We start from the raw sequence: 27,295 nt of genomic DNA, 5'->3' as shown, positions 1-27,295 counted from the left end.
ATTTACATTTTATATTTTAAATTATTATCTTGAAATAATTTTATATAAAAATATATTCTAAATAGAAAATAAATAATAGATACTTTTATATAAATAGTCTTATTAATAAAAAAAACATTAAATGAATATAAATATTCTATATTTTATAAAAAATTAAAAAACATTTAAATACATTTACAAATAAAATAAAAATAATCTATGAAATAACAAATTAATCAACACAAAGTATCTATTTATTTACCTATCTACCTATCTATCTAATTTATCTATCTATCTATCTATATAGAAATACAATTAATAAAAACATTATCATATGAATACTTTCCCTTATAATGCATATTGAATAATATAGAAATTTTGGAAAAATAAACAATTTCGTGAAATACATAAAAATATATAATTTATTAATTTATTTTTAAAATTAAACAAATAGTTTTTGTATACAAACATTTTTTTAAAATTAAAATAATCATTGATTCTCTTTATTTTTTAGTTTTAAATAAAATCTTATGATCAAAAAATATTAAATAATATGTTTAAAAAAAAGGATAATTGCTTTTATTCTATATATTCAAGGATAATAAGTTTTTTTTCTGAATTAAAATATATAAGATTAGCATAATTCAAGAAAAAATCATGATAAAAAAAAAAATAGAAAGTTTAAACAAAAATTCAAAAAAAGAACTTAAATCAACACAAAAACATGGAAGAATTAACCAAGCATTTGATATGTTATTGCAACCTCAATTCAACAAAAAATCTTTAATAGATCCAGTTAATACTTTAGAGGTGCAAAAACCTTGGTGTATTTTTAAATAATAGTGAACTGTTTTAGGATAAATGGCATCTATTACCTGCTTTTTTAAAAGTTAAAGGACTCATTAAGCAACACACGGATTCTTTTAATTATTTTGTTGATGTAGATCTTAAGAAAATTGTTAAAGCTAATGAAAAAGTAATAAGTGATGTTGAGCCATGGTTTTATTTAAAGTAATTATTACAATTTCTTAATATTTTCATATTAGAGTTCATTTTTGTAGATATATTGATATTCAAGTTGGATTTCCTACACGCCAAGATCAAGATGCAATTAATAATTCAATCGCACCTCATGAATGTCGACTAAGAGATCTTACGTATTCCGCACCTATTATGGTAGATATTGAATATACAAGAGGAAAACAAGTGGTAAGACGAAAAGGCGTTCAAATTGGTCGTTTACCTATTATGTTAAGAAGTAATAAATGTATTTTATTTAACAAAACAGAAACACAAATTATAAGAATGAATGAATGCCCACTTGATCCAGGAGGATATTTTATTGTTAAAGGAACAGAAAAAGTTATTCTTGTACAAGAACAACTGAGCAAAAATCGTATTATTGTTGAAGCAGAACCAAAAAAAGGTTTAGTACAAGCATCTGTTATTAGGTAAACTTCTAAAACAAATATAATAAAAAAATATAATTTTTTTTAGTTCTACACACGAACGTAAGTCTAAAACATATGTATTAACTAAAAATGCAAAGATATATCTTAAGCATAATTCTATTGCTGAAGATGTTCCAATTGTATTAATATTTAAAGCAATGGGATTTCAATCAGATCAAGAGATTCTCGAACTTATTGCAGGTTCAGACCCTAATTATCAAGATATGTTTGCTATTAATATTGAAGAGTGTGCTAAACTTAAAATATACACTCAGCAGCAAGCATTAGAATATTTAGGTGCTAGAGTTAAAATTTCTAGAAAGAATTCTGAACTTTCTCAAAGAAGGCCTCCTTCTGAAGAAGCTTTAGAAGTCTTAGCTGCTATTGTTCTTGCTCATATTCCAGTAGAGAATTTAAATTTTAGACCCAAAATAATATACTTTGCAATTATGACAAGAAGAGTATTAATGGCTATAAAGAATCCAAAAATGGTAGATGATCGTGACTATGTTGGAAATAAACGTTTGGAACTGTATTATATAGCAATAAATTATTATATAATTAATTTTTTTTATAGTGCAGGACAACTTCTTTCTCTTTTGTTTGAGGATCTTTTTAAAACCTTTAATCGAAATTTGAAACTAAATATTGACAAAGTACTTAAAAAACCTAATAGAACCCAAGAATTCGATGCGTATAATCAAATTTCAATACATGGTGATCATATAACATCTGGAATGATTAGAGCTATATCAACTGGAAATTGGTCTTTAAAAAGATTTAAAATGGAAAGAGCAGGCGTTACTCATGTTTTAAGTCGTTTAAGTTACATTAGTGCACTTGGAATGATGACACGAATATCTAGTCAATTTGAAAAAACGAGAAAAATAAGTGGGCCTAGAGCTTTACAACCCTCTCAATTTGGAATGTGTAAATATTCAATGTTTTTACTATTTGTTATAAATAATGTAAATTAGTGTGTCCTTCTGATACACCAGAAGGAGAATCATGTGGTTTAATTAAAAATCTGGCTTTAATGACACATATAACTACTGATAATGATGAAGAGCCAATAGAAAAATTAGCTTTTGTTCTTGGAACAGAAGGTATATATTAATAGTTTTCTTTATATCTTTTAATAGAAAAAGACATAAGTTTAATAACTGGACATGAACTTTATGCTCCTGGAACATATGTTATTTATTTAAATGGAATAATTCTTGGAATTACACGTTTTCCAACAATTTTTGTATCAAACTTTCGAAAACTTCGTAGAAAAGGACAAATATCAGAATTCATTAGTATACATATTAATCATCATTATTCCTCAGTACATATAGCATCTGATGGAGGCCGAATATGTCGTCCATTAATTATTGTAGAAAACGGGAAGTCTAAAGTAACTTCACAACATTTAGAAGTATCTATATATAATCACTTTTAATTAATTAATTATTATTAGGCTTTGAAAGCAGGAAAAATGACATTTGATGATTTTTTAAAAAGAGGTCTAGTAGAATATTTAGATGTTAATGAAGAAAATGACAGTTATATATCAATATACGAAAATAAGATTTCAGAATCAACTACTCATTTGGAAATTGAACCATTTACTATATTAGGAGCAGTAGCAGGTTTAATACCATATCCTCATCATAATCAATCTCCTAGAAATACTTATCAATGTGCTATGGGGAAACAAGCTATTGGAGCTATTGCATGGAACCAATTACTAAGAATTGATTCTTTATTATATTTAATGATTTATCCTCAACAACCTCTTGTGAAAACAAAAACAATTGATTTAATAGGATATGACAAGGTTTTTTTCTTGAGAAAAATATCTAAAGCTTAATATTATATAGCTTCCAGCAGGACAAAATGCAATTATAGCTGTCATGAGTTTTTCGGGATATGACATAGAAGATGCTTTAATATTAAACAAAGTATACTTTTAATATTAAAATATCCTATTATTAATATTTTATAGGCAAGTATAGATAGAGGGTTTGGTAGATGCCAAGTTATAAGAAAATATGCTACAACTATTAAACGTTATGCTAATGGATCGTACGTTTAATTTTTATGTTTTTTGTGATTATTAATTTTTAGATATGATCGCCTTGAAGGACCTAGTAGAAATGAAGAAGGAGATGTAGCATGGAAATACGAAGCTTTAGAGGAAGATGGTCTTGCTGGAGTTGGAGAGAAAATTGAGTCAGGACAAATTTATATTAACAAACAAATACCTACAAATGCAAATGATAATACAATTGCTACTAGGATTCAACAGCATGAATTATCATGGAAAGCAAGTCCTATGATATACAAATCATTTGAGCCAGGATACATTGATAAAATAATGTTAACTACTACTGATTCAGATCAGACACTTATAAAATGTTTAGTTCGTCAAACTCGTAGACCTGAGCTTGGTGATAAGTTCTCTTCACGACATGGTCAAAAAGGTGTCTGTGGTCTTATTGTACAACAAGAAGATATGCCTTTTGATCAAAATGGAATAACACCTGATATTATTATGAACCCTCACGGTTTTCCATCTCGTATGACAGTAGGAAAAATGATTGAGCTTCTAGCAGGAAAAGCTGGCGTTTTAAGTGGAACATTACAATATGGGACAGCATTTGGAGGAAGTAAAATAGATGATATGAGTCAAATTTTAATTGAAAATGGCTATTCATATTCCGGAAAAGATGAGCTTACTTCAGGTTATATTATAGTCAATTAACAAATTACTATTTACAAATATTGTAGGAATAACAGGGGAATCACTTCAAGCATACATATTTTTTGGCCCTATTTATTACCAAAAATTAAAACATATGGTCCTTGATAAAATGCATGCACGCGCAAGGTAGTTTTTTTAAAAATATAGCATTTTTTACTGATCGTTTATTTATAGAGGTCCAAGAGCAATTCTAACACGACAGCCAACAGAAGGGCGGTCCAGAGATGGTGGTTTGCGGTTAGGAGAGATGGAAAGAGACTGTCTAATTGCATATGGCGCTTCACAACTTCTTCTTGAGCGTTTAATGTTATCATCTGATGCATTTAAAGTCGATATTTGTGAAGCATGTGGTCTTATAGGTTACAAAGGCTGGTGTAACCGCTGTAAAAGCACAAAAGATGTTGTCAAACTTACAATTCCTTATGCTGCTAAACTTTTATTTCAAGAACTCATATCGTAAAAACACTCTTTATCAGTTTTCATTTAATTTCTTTCTAATTTCTTTTTAGAATGAATATTATACCTAAGTTAATTCTACATGACGAATTTTAATAGTTTTCCTTATTTTTTTCTGTTTTTTATTTCTTACATTTCATTTTCGAATAAACCTTTTTTAATATTTAAAGTACCGATCGATTTCAGTATATCTTATTTTAATTGTAAATAGACTATTTATTCCTATATATCAGTAGATGTTGTCATCGAATGCTATTAATGACGGTATTGTGTCTTTAAATTATTTATTTATTTTAATTTTGTAGATATGTCTGAGTCTAAGTCGACGGTATTTCAGCATTCTGTTACACCAGTATTTCAAGATATGACAGATGTTTTTTTTTCAGCAATAAAAGGTATATTAAAAAAATATCAATTTATATAATTAGGTGTATATTTATAGATCTTTCTCTGGGAGAATTGGTGCATCATCCATCCTTTTCCTTGGAGGATTCGATTAGTGCACTTGAAGTAAGAACTGGTCTAGTAAAAAAATTAAAATTTAGAAGGATTTAGATGATGGACCCAAAAATGGACAGTGGATTGAAAAGTGATGAGCCTATTTGGGATGTTAATACAGAGTTAGACCCATACAAGATACTTGGTTTGATGGACAAAGTGTTTGCAGCAGAGGTAACAATAAATAACTTTTCAACATTGACTAATTGGAAAGATGTCTTGGCAATCAGGATATTTTTTATCACAGACTGTATTTACAAATATATTTATTCAAAAATTATTGGAGCATCAGGAAGTTATTAATATAAATGATTTTTATTTAAAAAACAGAGAAAGTCAATCAATTTATAAAGATTTAATGGATGTAGTTTTGTGGCCATTTATGATTACTTCTATCAAAATGTGTGGAATTTTAAGTGAAATGTTTAATAAAAACCTTCTTTATGAGGCAAGTAAAATTTATTTTTGCATTATATATTTTAAATAAAATTAAATAGGAGGAAGAGATATCTTCCAATAATTTTGGTTTATCTTTACTTGAGCATATCGATACAATTCATGCCTTAAAATTGCTGGAATTTTCTATATCTTGGCTAGATAACCATAATGACAAATTTCAAAAAAAAGAACAAGAATATATCAAAGCTATCCTGCTAAGGCTAAAAATTAGACTAGCTTTCTTACGTACTTTGGATTCATCCTCAGAAATTGATGCTATTGACAATTTAGAATATATTGTAAACATTATCAGTAAAGATATTTCAGTTCTTGATTTTGGTAATGAGATGGATATTTTTTTTTCTACTTCTATTCAAGCCAGACTTTCAACAACAATGCCCCCTAGACCCATAATGATTTTCCCAATAGATGTTGCATTTAATAACTTTGAAGATATATGCAGAGATTTTCGGAAAATACTGTTATTAAGCACTGAAAAGGTATCTTCTTTAACTCCTTTAAATATCTTGGTAATATCTACTATTTATAATTATATATTATAATTTATAATTATAGAATTTTTTTAGATATTTTAGAACTAAAAAACCAAATTCAAGTCCATTTATTCGAATAATGCTTCAAGTAAGTTTTCGATAACTCTATAGTTTTTATTAACTTTGAAACTAGTCAATATTTTTTTCAAATAATATGATTTTAAATAAATTTCCTGTTGATCAATTTATTATCGATTCCATATCCGAAATATATTCTCCAGCAAAACAACTATTTGCTGTTCTAAACCAACTATATGAAATTTATAATGATTTAAAACATTCTATTTTTGGTTCAGTAAATAATTTTATTAAAACAGCTAGTATAGTTGGTTTATTTAACAACTGAAAACTAAATTTAACTGTTATAGATTTATGTCAATATTTTTCGTATAATGTGTCATAATCCTTCACGTCAACGCCGGAATTTTTGTAAACTTGTTTTAGATTTAGAATCTTTGCAAGAAGAAGTATATAATATATATATATATATTAATATTTTTTAATAATACTCAATAGGCAGAAAACATTGATATACAATTACAATCGTATTTCTTTAAAGAATCAAATATAGCATTTAACGATTTTTCATTTCCATACATATTTTCATCTTGGTGTTTTTATGAAAAATTGCAAACAATGATTTTAATTTGTTTTTTAGGATTTGAATTAGAACTTCATTCTTCGCATGAATTATCATTAATATATTGGTAACTTTTATAGAAAAATATAAATTTTATAATAAATATTTTAATAGGTATTTAGATTACTTACTAAGAACATATTTAGCCCATTTAAACAAAATTGTTGTTTCCTTTGACACTTTTTTTGAAAATAAAATCTCAAGTATATGTTTTTCTGAAAAAATAAATATTACTGCTTCAAATAATCAACAAATAAAATTTGACCAAGATTGGAACAAAGGTTTACAATTAATGTGTAATGCTTTTTATAAAGTAAGGAATATAAATATCATTGAATTATTAATTTGATTCTAGCTTTTTTTGGTTTTAAAACATTTTTCTTTTATTCGCCCGCCAAATAAACAACAAGTGCCTGAATCTTTTATGTATAAACAGCGCTTTAAATCATTTTTACCTTTAAAAACACCAAAGTTTTTAGATTATGAAATTTTTACTAAAGAATCTGATATATCAAATATGTCGGTATTGTTATCATGCCTTTTTTTACTTATATTAATATTTTATAGATTTTACATTTGCTTGAAGATATATTAGAAAAATTTTTAAAAGCAAGAACTATATTTGAAATAATAAAAAAATCTGATCCTAGAATTTCTAACACCATTCTATGTCATGACGCTTTCCAGGAAGTAAGAACACATTTTGTATAATCATGTATCTAATAATTATAAAAGGATATAAAAAATATTGTACAATCATGTACAGAGAATGAGTTAATTTGTAAAATAATGCTGCAAAAAGTATCAGAAAACATTGATTTATGTAAACAGGCATTTATTAGCATAAATTATAAATATCATTCATGGTTTCCTGTAATATCTATGGCATTAAAATCATGAAATATTGTTGTAAGAGACAATTCATTTGGTTTCAAACTATATCATTACTAAATACATTGTACATAAGTGTATCTAACAATATAACATATAATTGCCCTTATAAATTTACAGTTCATCATAGTATGGTAAAAGAGTCGTATCCCCAATCGTAACTACACTCGGTTTTGCTTCAATCATTTTAGATATAGCCTAGTAATAAATTACATATATTCAAAGCATAATAATGCTTACAGATTTCATTTTAGTCACAGTAATTTTTTCAATACGAGAGATAATAGATTCATAATCAAGAAGAGATCCAGAAGAAAGATAATAGAAACCCATATCTTGGTGTACTTTAATTCTTTTAGTATCTAAATCCAATAATGAATATTTTGCTTGAGAAATAGCTTTTCTTATATCTTCATCATTAATTACTTTAACTATAGATCTTAGTGTCCCAACAAAAGATTTAACAGCCTTCTCAAGTGTATTAACTGGTCCATAAACATGTATACAAAATAATCCCATGTCAGAATATTCAAAATTATTTGACAGTAATGTAGTACCATTCGAAAAACTTTTTTCAATATTACCAAAAGGAGAATTTTCATATGACCATTTAATTCGAGACCCCATACCAAGTAAATAACTTAATAAAAAATATTCATCAGAAAGAGGTACAAATCCAGCTGGTCTGGGAAATGAAATCAAAAAATGACCTATAGGAGATTTAAAGGGTATTCTATTTTCGCCTCCATAATAAACACTTTTAGGAGACAATGCTGCATTTCCGGGTGAAAGAATATCAAAATATTCTTTTACAAGATCCACTAGCTCTGATTGATTTGCATTTGTTGCCAAAACGACAATATTGTTTTTAACGTATGATTTTTCAGCATAATTTTTAACCATTTCGACCGTAGCATAATTTCTTTCGTTTGTTAAAAGTGGCCGTCCAAGTCCTCGACGAAATGCTAGTTCGTGCAGTGCATCAAATCCAAACATAGTGGGTGTAAAATAACGTTTTCTGTTTTCAGCTAAAGCATATGGTAATACTGTCTCATCAAGCTCGTATACTGCAGCCATAAGCATAAGCACATTGTTCTAATAACAATGAAAACCATTATATCGTGTCTTTGTTAGCACTTCGGCCAACAGCTCAACAAAATAAGCCAAATCTTCACGAAGAAATTGGGCAGAAAGTGTCAAATATTCACGAGAAATATCAGAAAAAACATTTCCACCTAACAATTCAGTTTCCCGGACAATCCGTAATGACGATCTTCTTTCCGTATTCTATATATTCAGAACTATTAAAAGACAATTCCTTAAAATAATAAAAAACAAACTACTTTGAACGCAAAACGCTGTAACAAATGTGCAAGGCCTGGGATAGGCTCATATCTACTTCCTGAACGTATAATAATAGATAAAGATGTGCCAGAACCTCCTAAGTCTCTAGAAATAACGTTTACTCCATTGGCTTGTGACAATGAAAATTTCGTATATTCGTTGATTTTTGACGCAGTTTTTTGAAAAGACCTATAAAATAGATAAAAACGAGCTTTAGGAAAGGTTTTTGAATGATAAATTGCTTTTAAGAGAACCATAAACAAGTATTTCTTAGATATTTTTAGCTCGTTATTTTGCAAATGATTTTTCGAAGTTACGAACGTTTAACTGTCATACGATCTTTAAAGTATAATTTTTGTATTAGTTGTTAAATGGATAAAAAGAAGGGGAATTAAACGAAAAATAATACGGGAAAGATTTTTTTTACAGAAGAAAAGATATATTTTCATTTTCTTTTTTAAAAAATTGGCTTAAAAATGAAGAAATTAATACAAATAAACTGAAATGTCTCAATACGCTATAGAGCTTTGCTGTTTGATAATAGATGACTTTTTTGGACCAGTAGTAGCAGTAAGATACGTTCTCTTTGGAGATCAGTATGTTTTTTAACATATAATTGCCTAGACAACAGTTAAAACACTTCTTTTTCATGGCAGACTGTCACTTTCAGAGATTTGTAAAATATCGGAATTGCATCCTAAATCTGTTAAAGAAGCTCTTGTTGTTTTAATACAGCATCATTTTGTGCTTTTTTCTACAACATATGATGGTCTTTGTGAATTAACATACTATGAAGCAACATGGAAAGAAATTCTTAATTTATTACGATATGGAAAGGAGATATTGATTGTTTCTCAAAAAATATCAAACGAAGCAAGAAAATGTCTTTCTTATGTATTGTTTATAACTAATAGAAAAAGGCTGGTGAGATTCTTAAATATATTCATTATTATGGAAAAGTAAAAGTGCACAACCTTTATAATGTATTTTGCCCATCAAAAAACAAGAATAGCAAAACATATATATCCATTCAATCTACGATAACGAAAATGTTGCAGCAAAAATATCTTCGAGTTGTTTTGCCTCATCAAATTAAACCGGAGTATGATCTTCAAAATCAATTAAAAAACGAAGAACTTGAGAAACTTCGTTTTTATGGAATGGGGGAGGCAAAAAGGGACAAAGAAGCATTGAAAAATATGCAAAAGCGTCTTCAGATTTTAAAAGATGAAGAAATGGACCCAAAGTTAGGATTAGTAAAAAAAGATATCAATTCTACTGAGCGAAAATTTAAAAAACAAAAAAAAACAGACGAACTGACTTATATTGTAGATGTAAATATATTATATTTCTACTATATTTTCTTATATTTAAATTAGGAAAAAGCTATTCTAAGAGTTAATCATGAAAAATTTGTTAATATATATCGCAATGCAGATCTTTTACATCTTGTAGAAAATCGTATAGGAAAAGTGACAGCGCAAGTGTATCAACATATATTAGAGCAGCTTGAAATTCAAAGTAATAATTGTTGTGAAGAAGGTATGTTTTTGTTAATATATAAATAAATTTATAAATATTATTTAAGCGGATACAATTGCAACCATAAGTATTTTAGAAACATTACCAAATGATATAGATCTATCTAAAACATTCATTACTGTCCTAAATAATGAAACTCAATCTATAGAAAACGTATCTAAAAAAGAAAATGTATCTTTAAATAATTATTATTCAGAGAAGATTTCAGATAGTACAATGATTGATATCAATGAGTTTTCTAATAACTTTTTTGAAAATGATATTAACAGAATTGAAGATATAAATTATAGAGAACGTTTAAGACATATTATTCAGCACCTTGAAGCTTTATCTAAAGATTCATACGCATTTCTTTTGAAAGTAGAAACTAAGCACTTTGGAAAATGGAAAGTGGACTATAAACAAATGTCTCATTTACTTCAAGAATTACAATACGAAGAAGTAATTGAACATAGATTTGGTTATGTTGCTACAAGACTTCTTCGAATTATTCGTGAAAAGGGAAAAGTTGACGAAAAACAGGCATGTTTCTTTTATTTTTACTCTTTATTATTTACATTTTCAAGCTTGCTTCTATTGCTTTTTTAAAACAACAAAATATTCGTCCTATTCTTATGGGGTTAACAGAAGTTGGTGCTCTTGATATTCAAGAAATCCCTCGTAAATCTGAAAGACTACCCTCTAGTATTTTTCTATTATGGTTTCACAAGTTCAGTAGGGCAAAATCTATCCTGATAGATAATATTTATCAAGAAATATCTTATTGTCATCGACATTTAAAAAATGAGCTGAAACAACGAGAAAAATTATTAGTGAAAATTGAAAGAACAGATGTACAAGAACATGAAAAAGAGCTTCTTCCACTTAATGAACAACAAGAATTAATTAATGTTAGAGCTATGGAAGAAAAAATTTTAATACAAATATTCCGACTTGATAGAATAGTCATGATATTAAGAGACTATTAATTCAATAACATGTTTATATTTATATTGGTAATAAAAAATACGCATTTTAATATTTTATGTATATTTTAATTATCACGTTATCTTTAAACCTAATTCATATCAGATCGATCAACTTACTAAAAATTAAAAAATTCATGAGTAACAACAGGTAAATATTTTGGACTTTTAGGGCAGAAAAACTAAAGAAACTTTAAGAATATTAAGAAGCGGTTTTACTTCCTTTTTCTCTGCAAAAAAAATGCAAAAAATGGCTATAAATCATGGAAATAATACTATTGAAACAAACTCCAATAAAATTCGATTATTTTTTAATAAATATTATGGAATTACTGTTCTAATACTCTCTCAGCCATTGTATTCAACAATGAATGTTTGTGTTAAAATTTTATCTCAAAATCCTATTCGACCATGGAGTACCTTTCAAATTATTCTTTTTCGAATGGTTCCAACTTATGTTTTGGGAATCATATACTATAGATATTCAAAAACATCATCCAGATGTTATACAGATCTTAAGACCAAAATTTTTTTACTTCTTCGAAGTCTTTTTGGATTTATTGGACTTTGTGGTGTTTACTATTCAATACAGTAAATTAACCAAATTAAACGTGTTTTAACTAATGAAATTTCAAGCCATTTAAATCTTTCAGATGTCACTGCACTTCTTTTTTTAAATCCTATTTTTATAAATTTATTAGCGCATCCTATTTTATACAAAACCTTTAATTTCTTTGATATTTATCCTGCATTGATATCCTTTTCTGGCGTATTATGCGTTACAAAGCCTGATTTTATTTTGAATAGTCGTTTTTCACATAAATTGACTAATAAAGATTCTTCATCTGACACAACAATGTCTTCTACAAATTCAAACGTAATACCAGTTCTTACGTCATTAGTTGGCGTTCTGGGAACATGTCTTTCTTATATAATTATTAAAGGTATATAATAAATGTTATTTTTGTAGAGACTAATATTATATAGGCTTAGGTAATCACATAGATGCTTTAGAATCGGTTTTATGGTTTTCATTGATTTCATCAATTGGTGCCTTTTTAGTTATTTTTTTCCTTAAACTTCCTTTTTATTTACCTTTAGATTATTCTCAAGTATTTGCGTTATCTATTATTGGTATTTCAGGATTTTTAGCTCAAGTTTTACTTACAAAAGGATTACAAATAGAAAAAATTGGGCGTGCATCAGCTACTGTATATTTACAAATAATATTTTCTCTTATTTATGATAAATTAATATGGGGGAATATTCCTGATGTTTGGAGTTTCTGCGGAATTGTTTTAATTATTACTGGAACAACAATTGCTATAATAGGTAAGGATAGAAAGAAAACAGAAATTCCTGATCAAGAAAATCAATATACCTATCCAAGTAACATGGATCCAGACAATTAATATAGGAAGAGACAAAGTAACTGCAAAAATATTTTTTTTAGAATTGCTATAAAACATTCAAATATAGGATTAATAATGCTATTAAAAATATTTAATTACAATATTTTCTTAATATCAAAATAAAAAGTTTTTAGATAAGAATATTTTAGTTTCAAATATTATAGAAATTTTGAAAAATAATATTTTATTAAATGAATCTTCTTCCTTCAATAGATACACCATTACGTTTTCCTAATTGTTTCATTTTTTGCATTTTCTGCTTTAGTTTCCGAATATGATCATCATTTCGTGTCTTTGAAGCAGTAGAGTTTATCTTTAAGTTTACTTTAGGGGCAATTTCATATGATGAACTAATAGGCACGGGTATAATTGTTTTCCTATATGCTTTTTTAGAATCATCAATATCATTACCAGACGTCTTTTGGTCGTTATATACAATAGTGCTTTCCCAATTAGTTATAAATTGTTTTATTCTAAAAAATCCTTACTCTGGATTATATAATACTGTAGAAATGGAACGATCTCTATAATTTGAACTTCTTTTAATAATAGGACGACTCCATTCAGCTAAAGGATCAATAAAAATAATAAAAATGCAATTATTCTTACAAATCAACCGATCTGCTTGTCTTTTTATTAACAAATCTGGTTTTTTAGATTGTTTATAAAAAAGAACAACTTTTCCAACACCACTTTCACGTAAATGTTCCGTTTGTATTGGTAACCGAGACAGTGCTGAAAAAAGTACTTTCTGTATATTCAAAGCAGGAAGCGACCGATCCGGTAACGGCTCAAGCCATATTCTAACTACCTCTAAAAGATTATTATCGAGAATTGATTCTGTAAAAGATGTTCTAATATAAGAATTTTTTAAAAAATAATAAATGTAATACTTTCTTAATGCATTTTCTACTTCAGACAACATTTTAAGCTTCTGTATTGCTGGCCTTTTTTCTTCATTTGCTTGTATATCTTCAATCGCGGCCTGCCGCATTTTTTCACGAAGAGCAACAATCTCATCATCTGCCATCTCCTCCAGATCCTAAAACAATTTAATTCAATTAAGAAAACATAGCAGTATTACTTCTTCTTTCTTTTTTTTTTTTCGAGAAGACATAATTGCTTCATTTAATGCTTGATCTAATTCCTGGCGTGCTACTACCAAAAATTACATACTTCTAGGAAAAAATACTCTCATACACTCTTCTGGGGTCATATCATGTTTTTGTTCAATGTCATTTTCCTCTGATAATATATTTACCCCGCTCCGCCGCTTTTTAATACTTTTAACTTTCTTAGGCTTTGTTCCTTCCTCTGAAAGCCCTCGTTTTTTCTTAAAACGTGGAAGATCATGTACATTGTATTCATTTACGTATGATTTATCTATTTGTGCTTCTCTTAAATCTTTAAATTGTTCTTCATCTAACTCTGATAATTCTTCATCAGTATCTAGATCAAATTCATCCAATTTTTTCGAAGAATTCAAATCTGGTTCTTCCAAGTCCTTTTCATTATTTATTTCTTCCTAAAATACACAAATTAGCCTCAATTATATAGACTTTTTCCTCTAAATTTTACATTTATTTCTTCAAAACTTGACATGACGTTATCACCGATATTTCGACAATATTGCTTTGACAAGAATCGTTGAAATATGAGTATTAAAAATACAGTTGCATAAGAATGATGTTATTTTTAAATATTTTGCTTGTTTTAGTTGTATTTGAAACGAATCAGAGTTTTGAAAAGTCTTTTTTGTTAATTTGATTTGTGTAAAAATATAAAGCAAAAATATAAAAAAAAGATTGCCAAAAGTAATATTTGATTTAATTTTTTCCAGGAAAACTGTTTTTTATTCTTAGTTATACAAATCAATTTCTTTATAAATAGTCTTATTTGACTAGATTCATCTACGATTTAAAACCGACAAACTTCTGATATTTTAATTTTTTAAATAAGAGGAAGGTATTTTGCAAATATTAGACTGGTTTTGCTTAAGGAAGATGTTTAATGGGCCTTCTTGTCCTACTAGTGAAGAGAATTTTAAAAAATATGTAAAAAAGTCAAGATTTGAGCAACAAAAAGCACTTTTTATTATTTTTGTATTATATTGCAGTTTGTTTCCTGAGAAAAACTGAAAAAAAAATAACTTTTGGTAGCACCAGTCGCTTTAGCTGTTTTCAAACGTAAGTTTTTGCAAAACTAAAACAAGTTGTAAACAATGAAATTTATCTGAAAATCTTTGAAAAAAATGATTTTTATCGATTTTCTTATATAAACAAACAAATAAATATGAATACATGAAGGTTTATCGGATGTGCATTAGAATAATAGGTATTTATCTGGATCCCCGTGATTTAGGCCGTTCAAGTGCTTTTTTGCGTTCTTCTATGATTTCTAACGTTTTTTCAACCTCACTTAAATCTCCTTTCAAAATATGTATAACATATGAAATCCCAGCATGCTGATCACTAAGGACTTTTGCAATTTTCTCTAATTGTTCCTCATCTTTCCTCCAGTTGATACTAATCATAATTCCACCTTCTCTTTCCTTTTCAATTGATTTTGCTTTTTCACGTATAAATGTCATACGTGCCCAAAGCTCGTTCATTCTTCCAAATACGCTTGGGTCGTTTATTTTTATTGACAGTTCTTTCAATCGCTGTTTTAAATTTTCTTCTTCTGATTGAAGGGCATAACCTCTTCCTTTTAATACCTGAACTTTTGCTGCTAACGCTAATGAACGGCGGGCCAGCTCCAAATGTCTTAGTGTTGCTTCTGATATCTTTATAGTAGTACTAAGATCATGTTTCTGTGACAACTCTCCAAGTTTATTAACAATTTCATGCATACGAACACGATATGCCATAACTTGTTGTTCCTGAAGCTGTACTCTTTTTTGAATATCAGAAAATCCTACTGCCAATGCAGGAACAACACTAAATCATACTAAATTTAAACCAAGAAAAGAAAAAATACTATACCTATTTTCTGGACGATTGGCAACTGCTTCATCCCATTTTTGTTGATTATGATGCAAAGGTTTAACATATAAAGCCACTTCATCTGGTGGGACTCTGTTGTAAAAATAGTGCTGGAATGCACAATCAGGGTGTGTTGGATCCCATGCATTCTTAAGTCTTTGAAGCTGTTCCACAATCGATGGAAATTGATCAAGACCAAGAATAGAACCACTACCAAACATTCCTGATTGACCTGCTCCACGTTTCAAACCGCCTACCTCTAATGTATCTGATGGTGTTTGAATTTGAAGCTGGTTATAGCGAGATACTATCTTTTGAGATGGCCCACCCCATGTATACAATGGTAAATTACTTAAACCAGATGTACTTGTATTTTGTGTATTTTGTTGAGAAAAAGTACCAAAAGACGTTAACATAGATGGCTGAGATGGTGCTTGTAATGTATTTGTTGCATTTAATGTTGTACCAGAAGTCATACCCAACGTTGTATTAGCAGGAACATTAGATAACGCCCCAGGTGTAGTATTCAGCGTCATTCCTAATGGTGTTCCAGCTCCTGTGTTTAATCCAGTAGATATTGGTGTACCAAATATTGAGCCTGAAGCTACACCTGGTATTGTACCTGTTGATACACCTGATGTTCCACTAATATTTGTATTCATTGGCGCTGTCTGCATTGTAGGTGTAGCAGAAGCAATAGAAGTATTAAAAGGAGACCCAAATAAGCCTCCTGTAGTTGTTGAAGGTGTTGAGACTCCTAACATAGTATTTGTTGGAGTTGCCAGTGTCATTGATGTTGTTGATGTTGTGCTGGTTGTACCAAAGCCTTTAAAACCAATAAGAAATACAGGAAAATACGTGAATAATCACTACCTTTTAATCCATTTGCACTTGTTCCAGTTTGTCCAGCTTTAATATTAGAAGAGATTTTAAACTTAGAAAAAACATACTTTGAAAAAACGACATATTGTTCAATTCTATAAATACCGTATAAAACTTCTGTTTAATCCAAAAAAATGAAACAATTCTTAACAATTCATTCTATTTATAACAATATTTAGAAATTATTAAAAATTTAAAATATCCAAACGTTACGATAAACATTTATTAATATTTAAAAAGTAAAAACCTAAATAAAACATGTAAGTATAATAAATGTTTATAAGTTATATTAGTATTTACTATATGTCCTTATAGGGCTTCTGAAGAACCTGTTTTAAATCAATACGTTTTGGTTTTTTGACATATTACTTTTTTATAAACTGATCAGAATCCACAGATTGATAAAACACCTCTTCCTGAAGGAATTCCAGCTGTTGATGAAGTAGGTGCAACATCAGCACCATTGAAAGCAGCTTCATATTTTATTGGAGCACGTTGTAAACCATTTAATGAAGATTACATGCTTTGCAAGGCGGAAAATAAAGGAAAAGGAGAAGAGCCGTGTTTAAAAGAAGGCCGTCGTGTTACTCGGTGTTCTATTAGCGTGTTCGTTCCCTTTTTTATATATTTTCCTTTTATAAAGAGGTGTTAATATTTTTCTTTTATAGATTAGAAGATTTACATACATATTGTGCTAGCAGCTTTAAAAAATATTGGCAATGTCTGGATAACAATAATCATGAATTCCGTGCATGTAGAGTTGATGAAAGAGAATTTAATAAGTGTGTTTTTGATCATTTAGTATATTTTATGCATAATTGATATCTGTTTTATTAATAATGTTTAGAAACTTGAGAAAGTTATTCCTGGTGCACCACAGGGAGAAGAACCAATATTCATGAAAAAAAGACCTATATTTTAATCTATAACGTATGGAGTTTATTTAAATCTAATAAATTAGTTATTAAAATGATTTATAAAAAAAGCATTGATAAACATGTAAAATGTTTTTATTAGATCTTTTTCTGAGCATATATTTTCTTTACTTTTTTATATATTTGTATTTATTTCTATTTATCAAATGAATTCTATCGATTATGAATTTTAGACATTAAGATTTGTATTTTTATGTTATTGATTCTTCCGCTAAAGCAGTAATTCGTTCTGTTAAGTTTGTTTTCATGTAGTGCGCGGCAACTTTACGTGCTGCTTCAAGACTTACTGGAAGGCGTAAAAGTGTTGCAAGTTCTAATGCTTTAGCTTGTCGATCTTCTTTACATGCAATTTGTAATAATTGTAGAAGAATTTTATCAATTGAGGCCTCTCTTTTTGATATTTCTAATTTTAACGAATTTCCAGCAGATGAAACTATAGTATCTTCTAAAAGAGTTAATAAAATAGACTCTCTGACATGTCTCTCTTCTAATGCAGATATGTTGCTAATTTCTCCTGAATCAGTTGGTATAATACAAGGTACAGAAAAATCAAATTCACTAAACATAGGACGAGGAAAATGTGGGTATTGTTCATTTCCCTGACTCAAATAAATATGAAAATTTATAATATATGAATATTACTTTTAATATAATACAATAGAATTTTTGATTAGCTACTGCAATAGGCCAATACGATTCATTTTTTCCTTTTTTTCTTTCCATAAGATTTGTATCAAGAAGTGGAACCCATTTTGCTTGACCATGAACTCTCCAGTGTAACAAAACAAGTAATATTCCATCCGAATCAAAAATCATAGGATCCTAGTATTCATTAAAAAAATAATAATAAGTGATTAACTTACACCCTGATCAGAAAAAAATATTGATTGCAAATGCCCATTTGGTGGAAGTGGTAATAAATCATTTGATTGTAATGTATCATCTTGTAAAATATGTTCAAGAGTATATACCAAAGATATTGTTCCTTGAAAAATAAATATTTTATTAAAAAAATAACTTTTTACCATTAGAATTTAATGGACCATTATTAACTACCATCACATAGTTTTTCCATGATATACATGTTACAACAGGAAAATACTTTTGACGGTAAATTCGAAGAGGAATTCCATTTAATGTATAAGATCTTAAATAACCCTTCGAAGTACATGCAACAATATTTGAACTACTTAATGAAATAGCTAATGAAATTAGAAATATTACATGATGAATATTAATAAATATACATAAAATATCTTCGTCAGAAGAAAATTCTATTTTCCAATCAGCGTGAGCAGCCCAGTTTTCATGAGGTCGAAAAAATATAACTGCAGAGTTCCCTTTTTTATTTGAACTAGCAAACAGTGCACCATTATCATCTAATTATATTAATTTTAAATTTTTAAAAGATATATAAATACTAAGACAAGCCTTATCATAAAAAAAAATATCAGTGAAATGGTATTGACGATAGAGTTCTTTGTCAAAAAATTCCACGGTAACTGTATTATGAGTGTCTTGATCAACAGTCCAAATAAATCCAATGAGGTTAAGCACTATTTTTTTAGCAATAAGATGACAAAAATTTAAAAAATACCAAGATAACGCCTTTTCTCTCTCCAAGGAGTACTTCCTGGTTGAAAAGGAGTATGTATTTTAGCTTTATAGCTATTCATAGTTCTTTTTGTATCGTAATAAAAATCATCATCTGAAATATCACCAATAGATTTCTTATATCCATTTTCGTCATATTTATATTTTGAAACATATCCTGCACCATCATCATCTTCAATCCAACTAGTATCATGGCCAATATCAACTAATTCCTCATCACTTAATTCTCTTTTATTAAAATCATTAATATATCTTTTTTTGCTAATAGGACTTTTTATGCTTTCTTCATTTAATAAAGGAGTTAGATGAGTGATCCGGCCATATGGTTCTTGATAATTTGATGGAATAACGTTTGGAAAGGTATATAACTGGCCTTGATTAGTAGTAAATGATAAAACATTAGCCCTTGGATGCCATGCAAGTGAAATTACATTCTTATACTCTTGCCTTCTATATATTAATCACATATTTTATAAAAAACATAAATAAACCTCATGATAATGGTTTGTGTTTTTACTTCCCATATTAAAAGTTTGCCGTCCTTTCCTGAACTACATAAATATGCACCATTCGGTGACCATGCAATATCTGTAATTGCATCTAAATGTCCACTCTTAAATGACATTCTTTCTCTCCATGATTTAGAAAATACCGTAATATCATTGATACGAGTAGGTACAGCAAACGACTCAGAGTCCGGATGCCATATCACTTTTGAACATACTTCAGAATCTGAGTCACATATGGGAATAACGTGATCCATTGTATGAATAAGACTTGGTTCTTCGCTAGTAAAAGAAAAAATATAGACAATACCATCCGTACATGAGACAGAGACAAATTTACTACTAGGATTAAACGATACATGTTTGGCTGGTTTAGAAAATCCAGATAGATGTAGAATACGCAAATAGTCCGTTGTATTAACAACTTTTACCCGCATCTCGCTGGATCTAATTAACCATTTTTCACAATTCAAAACTGATTACTCGCTACAAACAGCAAGCCAATCCCCATCTGGACTAAAAGCAATATCTCTTATTGGCAAAGAGCATCGTGTTAGCATTGTTAAACATTCATTTGTTTTAAGAGAAAATAAACTAACTGTTGCATCTTCTGAACATGTTGCAAATTGTCTGTTCTAATTTCATAAGAAAAAATTGCAATTAAACCTATCAAATACATACAGAAATTGAAATTCCTGTAATTGAATCCTGATGATGCTCAATTGTTACTGGTTCATCATCTGAATCCACTGTAAATTTCCGAATTACTTGATTAGAGCCAACTGTCATCAAAAAAACCCCATCTAAAGAATATGCAACTCTTGTAAGACCTGAAGTATGTGCATACCGTGGAACAAGACGCTGCACTATCATTTTTATATTTTAAATGGTATTTAATATGATATTTGATGTGCAGAAAAGTTGGTAAGTGCAGCAATGATACGTTGGTTATACGTTGATTATACGTTGATAATCAAGTGAAAGTAAGGAAAGAAAAAAATGCAATAATTGTGAATAAAAGAAGAGTTATTAATGATAAAATGGTTGATATGCCTATTTTATAGAAAATAGATAAATATTTTTAAATTTTTTGAAATATGATTAATCTGAAGATGTAATAATAAGTTTAAAAAAGGTATTTTGAAAATGGTATATTATTTATTTTGTAGCTTTTTCTTTGCTAGTAGAATTTGTTTGTGAATTAATACAAAAAGAAGTTATTGATCCTGTACTCTGTGTCGATAAAACAGTGATATGACCTGTGCTTTCACCAACAACAAATATATCTTCATCAGGAGACATGCAAGCTGCAGTAATTGCAGAGTCTACTTCAATAATATCAGATACAAAAGGTTCGTTATGACCAAGATTCCATAGTTTTAAATATCCATCAGAGCCACCCGTTATAAAACCAAATGCGTAAAGGCTCCATAAAGAGACGGTTGTTCCTGAATCAAGATCTTCTGAATTAGCGCTATCTGAATATACCAGTTTTGTTTTTCCATGGCGTAAAATATGAAGCGGTATATCAGGTTTTCTTGTATCCCAGATGTAAGTGCAGCAATCAGTGCCACTTGAAGTCAAATATCGAAGGCAGGGGCTAAAAATTTATAAGTACAAACTGTTACTATTATTAAATACAAACCTTAAAGTAACTTGATTAATATCTTTTTGGGGAGAATAACACTCAATAACTATAGACCAATCTTTTGCAGTATAAACTCTTATTCTTCCGTCTTTAAATGTATTACTACCTGTAATGAAATAATTTGAAAACTCATGTGCAAAAACAGATGTATGTGAAGTGCCTTCTGTTTTTAACTCTTTTAAAAATGTCTCTTTTGTAATATCAAATACAATTGCAGTACCTAAATATTTAGATTCATCTATATTTTCATAACCAACAACAAGAAAATGATCCAGTACATGATTTCCAAACGTCATTGCAGACCCATAAAAATTATGATTTATTGTTCCTAATTTTGTATATGAAGTAGATAATCCATCTTCATTTAACCTATACAAATGAATATTGCTAAAAAAAGAATTAATTTTAATTAACGAAAAATGATGAGTCAACCTATCATGTGAAGATACAGATAATATTCTAGGATTTGTGGGATGAGTTGCCATCATATCAATTTTTCCATCAGAATCTAACTTTTATTTAATTTATTTTATACAAATTACAAATTTTTAATACCTTTAAAAGAATTTAACAAGTGACCTGATCTTGACCAAACTTTCACAGTGGAATCAAAAGCTCCAGAAAAAAGAAATAATCCATCAGCTGAAAATTTAACATTAGATACTGTTGGATAGAAAACATTTTCATTAGTAATTATTTTATGATCCATTAAAACAGTGCAAGTTTCGCTTTCCATATCACATATAACTAAATTCCCTTCACGGTTATATTCATCTTGGGTTGTGGAACATCCAAAAGCAAATTTTTTACCTAAAGAATCAAAGGCTAAATCAATTACATCACCACTAGTTCGATCAAAAAATTTGTGGGGTCGTAAAAAATGAATTATTTTTGAATCTATATCGTTTGAAATATTCTTTGCATATTTAGGATGAATCCTTCCACCACATTGACGCTGTAAAAAAAGATTCATCAAATTGGATTTTATAGCTCTATCATCCTGTACTGATCTTTCAGGACCTTTAGGAAGGACTTTGATAGCAATTGAATCATATGGTGTTTTGAAATCTGGATAATCATTTAAAAATCTTTTACAGTCATCAATAGTTCGTCCAGGTAGAAAAGAATTAATTCTTTCTTCGATTTGTTTATCGTCTAAAAAAAACAAAAGCCGTGACAACATAAATGCTTCATAACCTGTAAAATCTACATGTATAATATGATTTTCTAATTTTTCAAGTTCTTCCCAATACCCTGCATGACGAAGAAATTGACGAGCTTTTTTACTAAGATATGGTCTACATAAATTTAAATCATCTCTGTAAGGAGCAACAAGCTCAAAAGGAATATTATATCCTAATTTTGTACATTTAGAATCCTCGCAATCAAATGATATATTCGTATATTTTTTTTCATTTATTAGTATTCTTTCTTGAGTAGGAATTAAAACATCATCATAATAATACTCATCAAAAAAATCACAAGCAAATTCTTTTTGATTTAAGTGTATATTATTTTTAGAATTGTCATAAATTTCAATATTTGTTTTTTTTGTAAATTCATTTGACATTTGAAATAAAGTATAATAAAACTCAATTTTATAAAGATTTTTTAGCTAAAAATATATATATGTTTCTACTAAGTCTTTATTATTCAATGAATAAATACTTAATAACTTAAAAATTGTTTTTTTTTATATAATAAAATATTTTTTTTTTCCAACATTATTAATGGTTTAAGATAAAATTGTAATAATTTCTAACTTTTAATCACTGTCAATATTTAGAAATAGAAGTATATATCAACTTTACCACAAAGATATAAAAATAATTAAAAATTTTGTTAATTTTGTATTTTTAAAAGATTAAATAATCTAATTTAAAAATATATAAAAATATATCATGTTATATTTTTAATTAACTATAAAACATATTTATATATCTTCTACAAAGTTTAAATAACTTAGATACAAAGATACAAATAAAAAAATATAGTAAATTTAAATATACTTCTAAGAAAATCTATAAAAAATATTGTTATGATTCATAGAAAAAGCAATAAATAAATTCTATTTAGGAAAAATACATAAATGTTTTCGATGCGATAAGGAAATATTGATCTTTGGAGCATTATTCTCCTCTTAATCTCCCCATTTCACCGAATATAACTGTTACATTTTAAAGAAAACATAATAGTTTTTTATTCTAAGGCATTTGATAGAAGTTCAATAAATAGATAATTTATAAAGAACACACAATAATATGCCTTTTATGTACAATTTATAAAATTTTACGTTTAGAATCTACCCTATTTTATAGTGCGAATTTTAGCTTAGAACAAAAAATTATTTATTATATAAAAATTGCTAAATAAAACCTTAAACTGCTGTTTTCAACTTATAAGAATCAAAGAAATATTTCTGTTTCATATTTTCCGTAGAAACAGTTTAAATTTTATTTTGCAATAAATTTAATAAAAATAAATGGAAATTTTCTAAAAAAATATGATATAAAAATTTCTATTCATTTTGAGCCAATTTTAATCATTTTTTACTTATTATTGAAACTCTTATATATAATACAGAAAATGATTGATAATCGATGATCGAATCAAACTTTTGACAAAATTTTCTAAAATTTATTGAATTAAAGGAAAAACAGAAATTAAAAGGCCAAAAAACAGTGTATTTTCAAAAACTATTGTTCAAAATGTATTACTTATAAGTTTATTTTTTTTGGGAGAATTTAAACGATAAAAAAATGTTTTCTACAAGATCTACAAAGTCAAGTTTAAATTACAACAAAGAAAGTAATGTTGCACGTATATCTGGATCTATGGCAGCAGGAATACTTGAATTGGCAGTTTTCCATCCTGTATGTTTTTTTTGCGTTTAATTTTATTTTTTATATATAAACATATTCAGGCCGATACAATTTCAAAAAGACTTATGAGTAATTATGGGAAAATAACATCTCTGTCACACTTAAATGAAGTTATTTTTAAAGAAAAAGTTTCTTCTTCCTTATCTTTAAAATTTTTATCATTGTTTCCTGGCTTAGGATATGCAGCTGGATATAAAATTCTTCAACGTATATATAAATATTCTGGTCAGCCTATTGTAAATATTGTACTTGTCAAGTAATACTTTTAACCACCTTTCTATATAGATCACTGACTATTTATCAACTCATTATGGGAAAAATTTTCAAAATATTTTTGGAAAAAATAGTAAAGCAATAATACATGCTACTGCTGGGAGGTACAATTTTATTAAGGAGAGAAAGAAGAAATCTAAATCTTTTAAGTCTTATTGGGATAGGAGAAATTGTGCTTCTTCCTCTTGATATATTAAAAATTAAACATCAAACGAATCCTGATGCATTTAAAGGAAGAAAATTAATTGATATTATTATTGAAGAAAATTTCAAATTATATCGAGGATGGGGCTGGACAGCTGCTCGGAATGCTCCAGGGAGTTTTTCTGTAATAATAAAAATATTTATGTTTAAGCTTATTTTGCATAGCTTTTTGGAGGTAGTGCTCTTGTAAAGGATCATCTTTTTGGTCTTTCAGATTACAGCAAAGCTACATGGATGCAAAATTTTGTAGCATCTATTGCTGGTGCAGTTGCCAGTCTTACTGTAAGTTCCATTTTTCTTACATTTTTTAGTATTTAGGACAGGTTAAAATAGGTTAGTGCACCATTGGATGTTATCAAGACTCGTGTACAAAGTCGGGATTTTCATTATCCAAAAAGTGGTATCTTAATTTTACGAAGTATGATTAAAAATGAAGGTAATTTAAATCTTTATATAAATAAATACAAATAAACTGAAATAGGCTTTTTTTCATTCTTTAAAGGATTAACACCAAAAATTCTTACAGTGGGGCCTAAGTTAGTATTTTCATTTACACTTGTACAGTCCTTAACACCTATGTTTGATGTATTTTTTTCAACTTCTAAAAAACATATTTATTAGTATATCTTTTTTATATAAGAAATTCATAAATATGGATAAATGATACAGTATTAATCTTTTTTGTCAGATCTGTATTTTAAATGCGTAAACTTGTTATTTTTATATATGGAAACATACTTTAAGGATATTAATGAACTTAAAATGCCAAGTATATTAAAAGTAGATATAAGGAAAAATACTTGTATATAATATTTTGGAATACTAATAAACATGAAAATTAATAATTATATAAAATCTTCATAAAAAATAATATATATTTAATATATTATAATCATTTAAAAAATTATAATATAAATACTCATAACACTAGTACATAAATATCTAATATTAATAAGTTAAGGATGGTGTCATAAAGGAGTCTCCTGATTTTTATTTTGAATTATGGAGAAAAATCGAATTTCGGAACACTACTCATTTGAGTTTCTTGAAACATAGGCTCTTCCCAATCATCTGTTATTCTTTAGAATGAAGAAAGCTGTTTACAGTGCAGAATACCTTCTGTAATTGAATCCCAAAATTTAAATAAAAGAATCATACTTATAAGGAGAAAAATTGTTTCAATAAATGAGCCATCTATTTTTCCATGCACAATGTGACAAATATGTCTGCTTGCAACAAAATTAAATATTTGACCAACTATGAATGAGACTAAAGAACCCGATAGTAATACTAAACACAAGTAAATAAGCAAATGAAAATCAAGAAAACACTGACATAAAGGCTTCCATTCTTCCAATACTTTAAAAACCAATATAAACTCCAATACAAAATACCCAACAATAGAAACAAGAGGCCACAAAAAGTATAAAATATACGCTCCATAATTTCGAAGCGCATAATAATTATCTATAAAAGTATCGCTCCAAAAAAACATTGAATCTAAAATAATATATCCAGAACCAACAAATAATAATATAGAAGGGACAACCAATAACTATTGAAATATAAAAAAGGCTTTTTAAAAGCAATTAGGTCTTACTGAAATTGAAAAAATAGTTCCATCTTCAAATAGTTGATATCCAACAATTGCATTTAATAAAAGAACCCAGAAAAACGTTACTATAAAACTTATATGGGCAGCCGTAAAATACTTTAAAATAATATTAATATTTCAAAATATTATACACATTAAATTACCCCAAATACTTTGGCATCAGTAATAAATCCCCCAATAGTAAATATTTGGCAAATACTAATGAAAAAATAGATTAAAATCAATATCTGCATCTCCCGTCGGCCTGGATTATACAGATCAAATAACGTTCATCAAAGATCATAAAAAAATTACCAACTGCTGCATATTTTGACTGAGACCGAATAATAAGCCATAGTGCAACCAATGCTGATATAGAAGCAAAAAAAACATCCACTTTATCAATAAATCAGATATAAACAAATTAATTATAGAAACAATACATGGATTTTTTATTCGGATCCCAAATACATGTCCAAGCCCTCTCAACAGACAGTATGGTTCAAAATTCCCCAAAAATATATTGCATACTAATAAATACTATTAGTAGACATACAAAAATACAAGAAAAAAGAACTTAAGACATACTCGGGAGAGTACTTGAGCGACAAACTGATTTAAAGCTGCCGAATTTCATGTATTATAATTTTTTGGTATTTTAAAACTTTTTCACAGAAAAATATTTCAAGGTCTCAATGAAAAATTAAAAAAACATAGATAATAATGTTATAAATACTTATTTTTATTTCTAACAGTAATTCCACAAAAATCTGAAAATCTCTAATCGATTTAATTTTTTAACGGTTAGATTTTTCCCACCGGGGAGACCCTAAAAATCATGTTGTATTAAAAAA

General features: G+C 27.9%; 12 protein-coding genes across 12 annotated transcripts; 6 read left to right on the top strand and 6 right to left on the bottom strand.

Moving 5' to 3' along the window:
* Positions 1-636: 636 nt before the first annotated feature.
* On the top strand, positions 637-4,731 carry T551_01981 (DNA-directed RNA polymerase III subunit RPC2; the record flags this gene model as incomplete). Its single annotated transcript, XM_018374244.1, has 14 exons — positions 637-789; positions 836-990; positions 1,041-1,430; positions 1,477-1,962; positions 2,008-2,360; positions 2,408-2,536; positions 2,579-2,850; positions 2,893-3,252; positions 3,296-3,376; positions 3,421-3,500; positions 3,543-4,159; positions 4,206-4,305; positions 4,354-4,635; positions 4,689-4,731. 14 exons carry the CDS (start codon positions 637-639, stop codon positions 4,729-4,731), a joined length of 3,501 nt encoding a protein of 1,166 aa, XP_018229598.1.
* Positions 4,732-4,871: 140 nt separating this feature from the next.
* Positions 4,872-7,665, top strand: T551_01980 (uncharacterized protein; the record flags this gene model as incomplete). Its single annotated transcript, XM_018374243.1, has 14 exons — positions 4,872-4,899; positions 4,941-5,030; positions 5,078-5,145; positions 5,191-5,307; positions 5,348-5,581; positions 5,631-6,101; positions 6,148-6,213; positions 6,259-6,450; positions 6,494-6,592; positions 6,642-6,832; positions 6,880-7,078; positions 7,121-7,288; positions 7,333-7,455; positions 7,501-7,665. The coding sequence occupies 14 exons, from the start codon at positions 4,872-4,874 to the stop codon at positions 7,663-7,665; spliced, it is 2,211 nt and encodes a 736-aa protein (XP_018229597.1).
* Positions 7,666-7,770: 105 nt separating this feature from the next.
* T551_01979 (ubiquinol--cytochrome-c reductase subunit 2) lies at positions 7,771-9,257 on the bottom strand (the record flags this gene model as incomplete). Its single annotated transcript, XM_018374242.1, has 4 exons — positions 7,771-7,854; positions 7,897-8,723; positions 8,769-8,943; positions 9,000-9,257. 4 exons carry the CDS (start codon positions 9,255-9,257, stop codon positions 7,771-7,773), a joined length of 1,344 nt encoding a protein of 447 aa, XP_018229596.1.
* A 247-nt stretch (positions 9,258-9,504) lies between these two features.
* On the top strand, positions 9,505-11,510 carry T551_01978 (uncharacterized protein; the record flags this gene model as incomplete). Its single annotated transcript, XM_018374241.1, has 6 exons — positions 9,505-9,570; positions 9,625-9,894; positions 9,921-10,334; positions 10,380-10,542; positions 10,589-11,049; positions 11,109-11,510. The coding sequence occupies 6 exons, from the start codon at positions 9,505-9,507 to the stop codon at positions 11,508-11,510; spliced, it is 1,776 nt and encodes a 591-aa protein (XP_018229595.1).
* A 238-nt stretch (positions 11,511-11,748) lies between these two features.
* T551_01977 (uncharacterized protein) lies at positions 11,749-12,919 on the top strand (the record flags this gene model as incomplete). Its single annotated transcript, XM_018374240.1, has 3 exons — positions 11,749-12,098; positions 12,144-12,451; positions 12,495-12,919. The coding sequence occupies 3 exons, from the start codon at positions 11,749-11,751 to the stop codon at positions 12,917-12,919; spliced, it is 1,083 nt and encodes a 360-aa protein (XP_018229594.1).
* A 187-nt stretch (positions 12,920-13,106) lies between these two features.
* On the bottom strand, positions 13,107-14,521 carry T551_01976 (uncharacterized protein; the record flags this gene model as incomplete). The annotated part of the gene is made up of 6 exons (XM_018374239.1): positions 13,107-13,362; positions 13,408-13,773; positions 13,813-13,961; positions 14,004-14,077; positions 14,120-14,444; positions 14,498-14,521. The coding sequence occupies 6 exons, from the start codon at positions 14,519-14,521 to the stop codon at positions 13,107-13,109; spliced, it is 1,194 nt and encodes a 397-aa protein (XP_018229593.1).
* Positions 14,522-15,211: 690 nt separating this feature from the next.
* T551_01975 (FG-nucleoporin NUP57) lies at positions 15,212-16,723 on the bottom strand. The gene is made up of 2 exons (XM_018374238.1): positions 15,904-16,723; positions 15,212-15,858 (listed from the first exon to the last, which is right to left on the bottom strand). Exons 1-2 carry the CDS (start codon positions 16,692-16,694, stop codon positions 15,258-15,260), a joined length of 1,392 nt encoding a protein of 463 aa, XP_018229592.1. The 5' UTR covers positions 16,695-16,723; the 3' UTR covers positions 15,212-15,257.
* Positions 16,724-17,058: 335 nt separating this feature from the next.
* On the top strand, positions 17,059-17,707 carry T551_01974 (uncharacterized protein; the record flags this gene model as incomplete). The annotated part of the gene is made up of 5 exons (XM_018374237.1): positions 17,059-17,077; positions 17,112-17,137; positions 17,174-17,391; positions 17,454-17,586; positions 17,633-17,707. 5 exons carry the CDS (start codon positions 17,059-17,061, stop codon positions 17,705-17,707), a joined length of 471 nt encoding a protein of 156 aa, XP_018229591.1.
* Positions 17,708-17,911: 204 nt separating this feature from the next.
* Positions 17,912-20,713, bottom strand: T551_01973 (chromatin-binding protein CTF4; the record flags this gene model as incomplete). The annotated part of the gene is made up of 10 exons (XM_018374236.1): positions 17,912-18,319; positions 18,363-18,542; positions 18,584-18,705; positions 18,746-18,922; positions 18,968-19,099; positions 19,142-19,276; positions 19,318-19,784; positions 19,826-20,281; positions 20,324-20,475; positions 20,522-20,713. The coding sequence occupies 10 exons, from the start codon at positions 20,711-20,713 to the stop codon at positions 17,912-17,914; spliced, it is 2,421 nt and encodes an 806-aa protein (XP_018229590.1).
* Positions 20,714-20,998: 285 nt separating this feature from the next.
* T551_01972 (uncharacterized protein) lies at positions 20,999-23,058 on the bottom strand (the record flags this gene model as incomplete). Its single annotated transcript, XM_018374235.1, has 3 exons — positions 20,999-21,440; positions 21,486-21,996; positions 22,044-23,058. 3 exons carry the CDS (start codon positions 23,056-23,058, stop codon positions 20,999-21,001), a joined length of 1,968 nt encoding a protein of 655 aa, XP_018229589.1.
* Positions 23,059-24,247: 1,189 nt separating this feature from the next.
* On the top strand, positions 24,248-25,468 carry T551_01971 (uncharacterized protein; the record flags this gene model as incomplete). Its single annotated transcript, XM_018374234.1, has 7 exons — positions 24,248-24,361; positions 24,412-24,606; positions 24,656-24,747; positions 24,794-24,971; positions 25,013-25,129; positions 25,181-25,283; positions 25,329-25,468. The coding sequence occupies 7 exons, from the start codon at positions 24,248-24,250 to the stop codon at positions 25,466-25,468; spliced, it is 939 nt and encodes a 312-aa protein (XP_018229588.1).
* Positions 25,469-25,847: 379 nt separating this feature from the next.
* On the bottom strand, positions 25,848-27,078 carry T551_01970 (uncharacterized protein; the record flags this gene model as incomplete). Its single annotated transcript, XM_018374233.1, has 8 exons — positions 25,848-25,918; positions 25,964-26,137; positions 26,183-26,402; positions 26,448-26,558; positions 26,606-26,706; positions 26,757-26,837; positions 26,885-26,971; positions 27,030-27,078. 8 exons carry the CDS (start codon positions 27,076-27,078, stop codon positions 25,848-25,850), a joined length of 894 nt encoding a protein of 297 aa, XP_018229587.1.
* Between the last annotated feature and the right edge of the window lie 217 nt (positions 27,079-27,295).

The sequence above is a fragment of the Pneumocystis jirovecii genome (genome assembly GCF_001477535.1).
Source record: "Pneumocystis jirovecii RU7 chromosome Unknown supercont1.8, whole genome shotgun sequence".
Taxonomy (NCBI): Eukaryota; Fungi; Ascomycota; class Pneumocystomycetes; order Pneumocystales; family Pneumocystaceae; genus Pneumocystis; species Pneumocystis jirovecii.
Note: the sequence above shows the minus strand (reverse complement) of the source record. Positions and strands in the feature narration are given on the sequence as shown.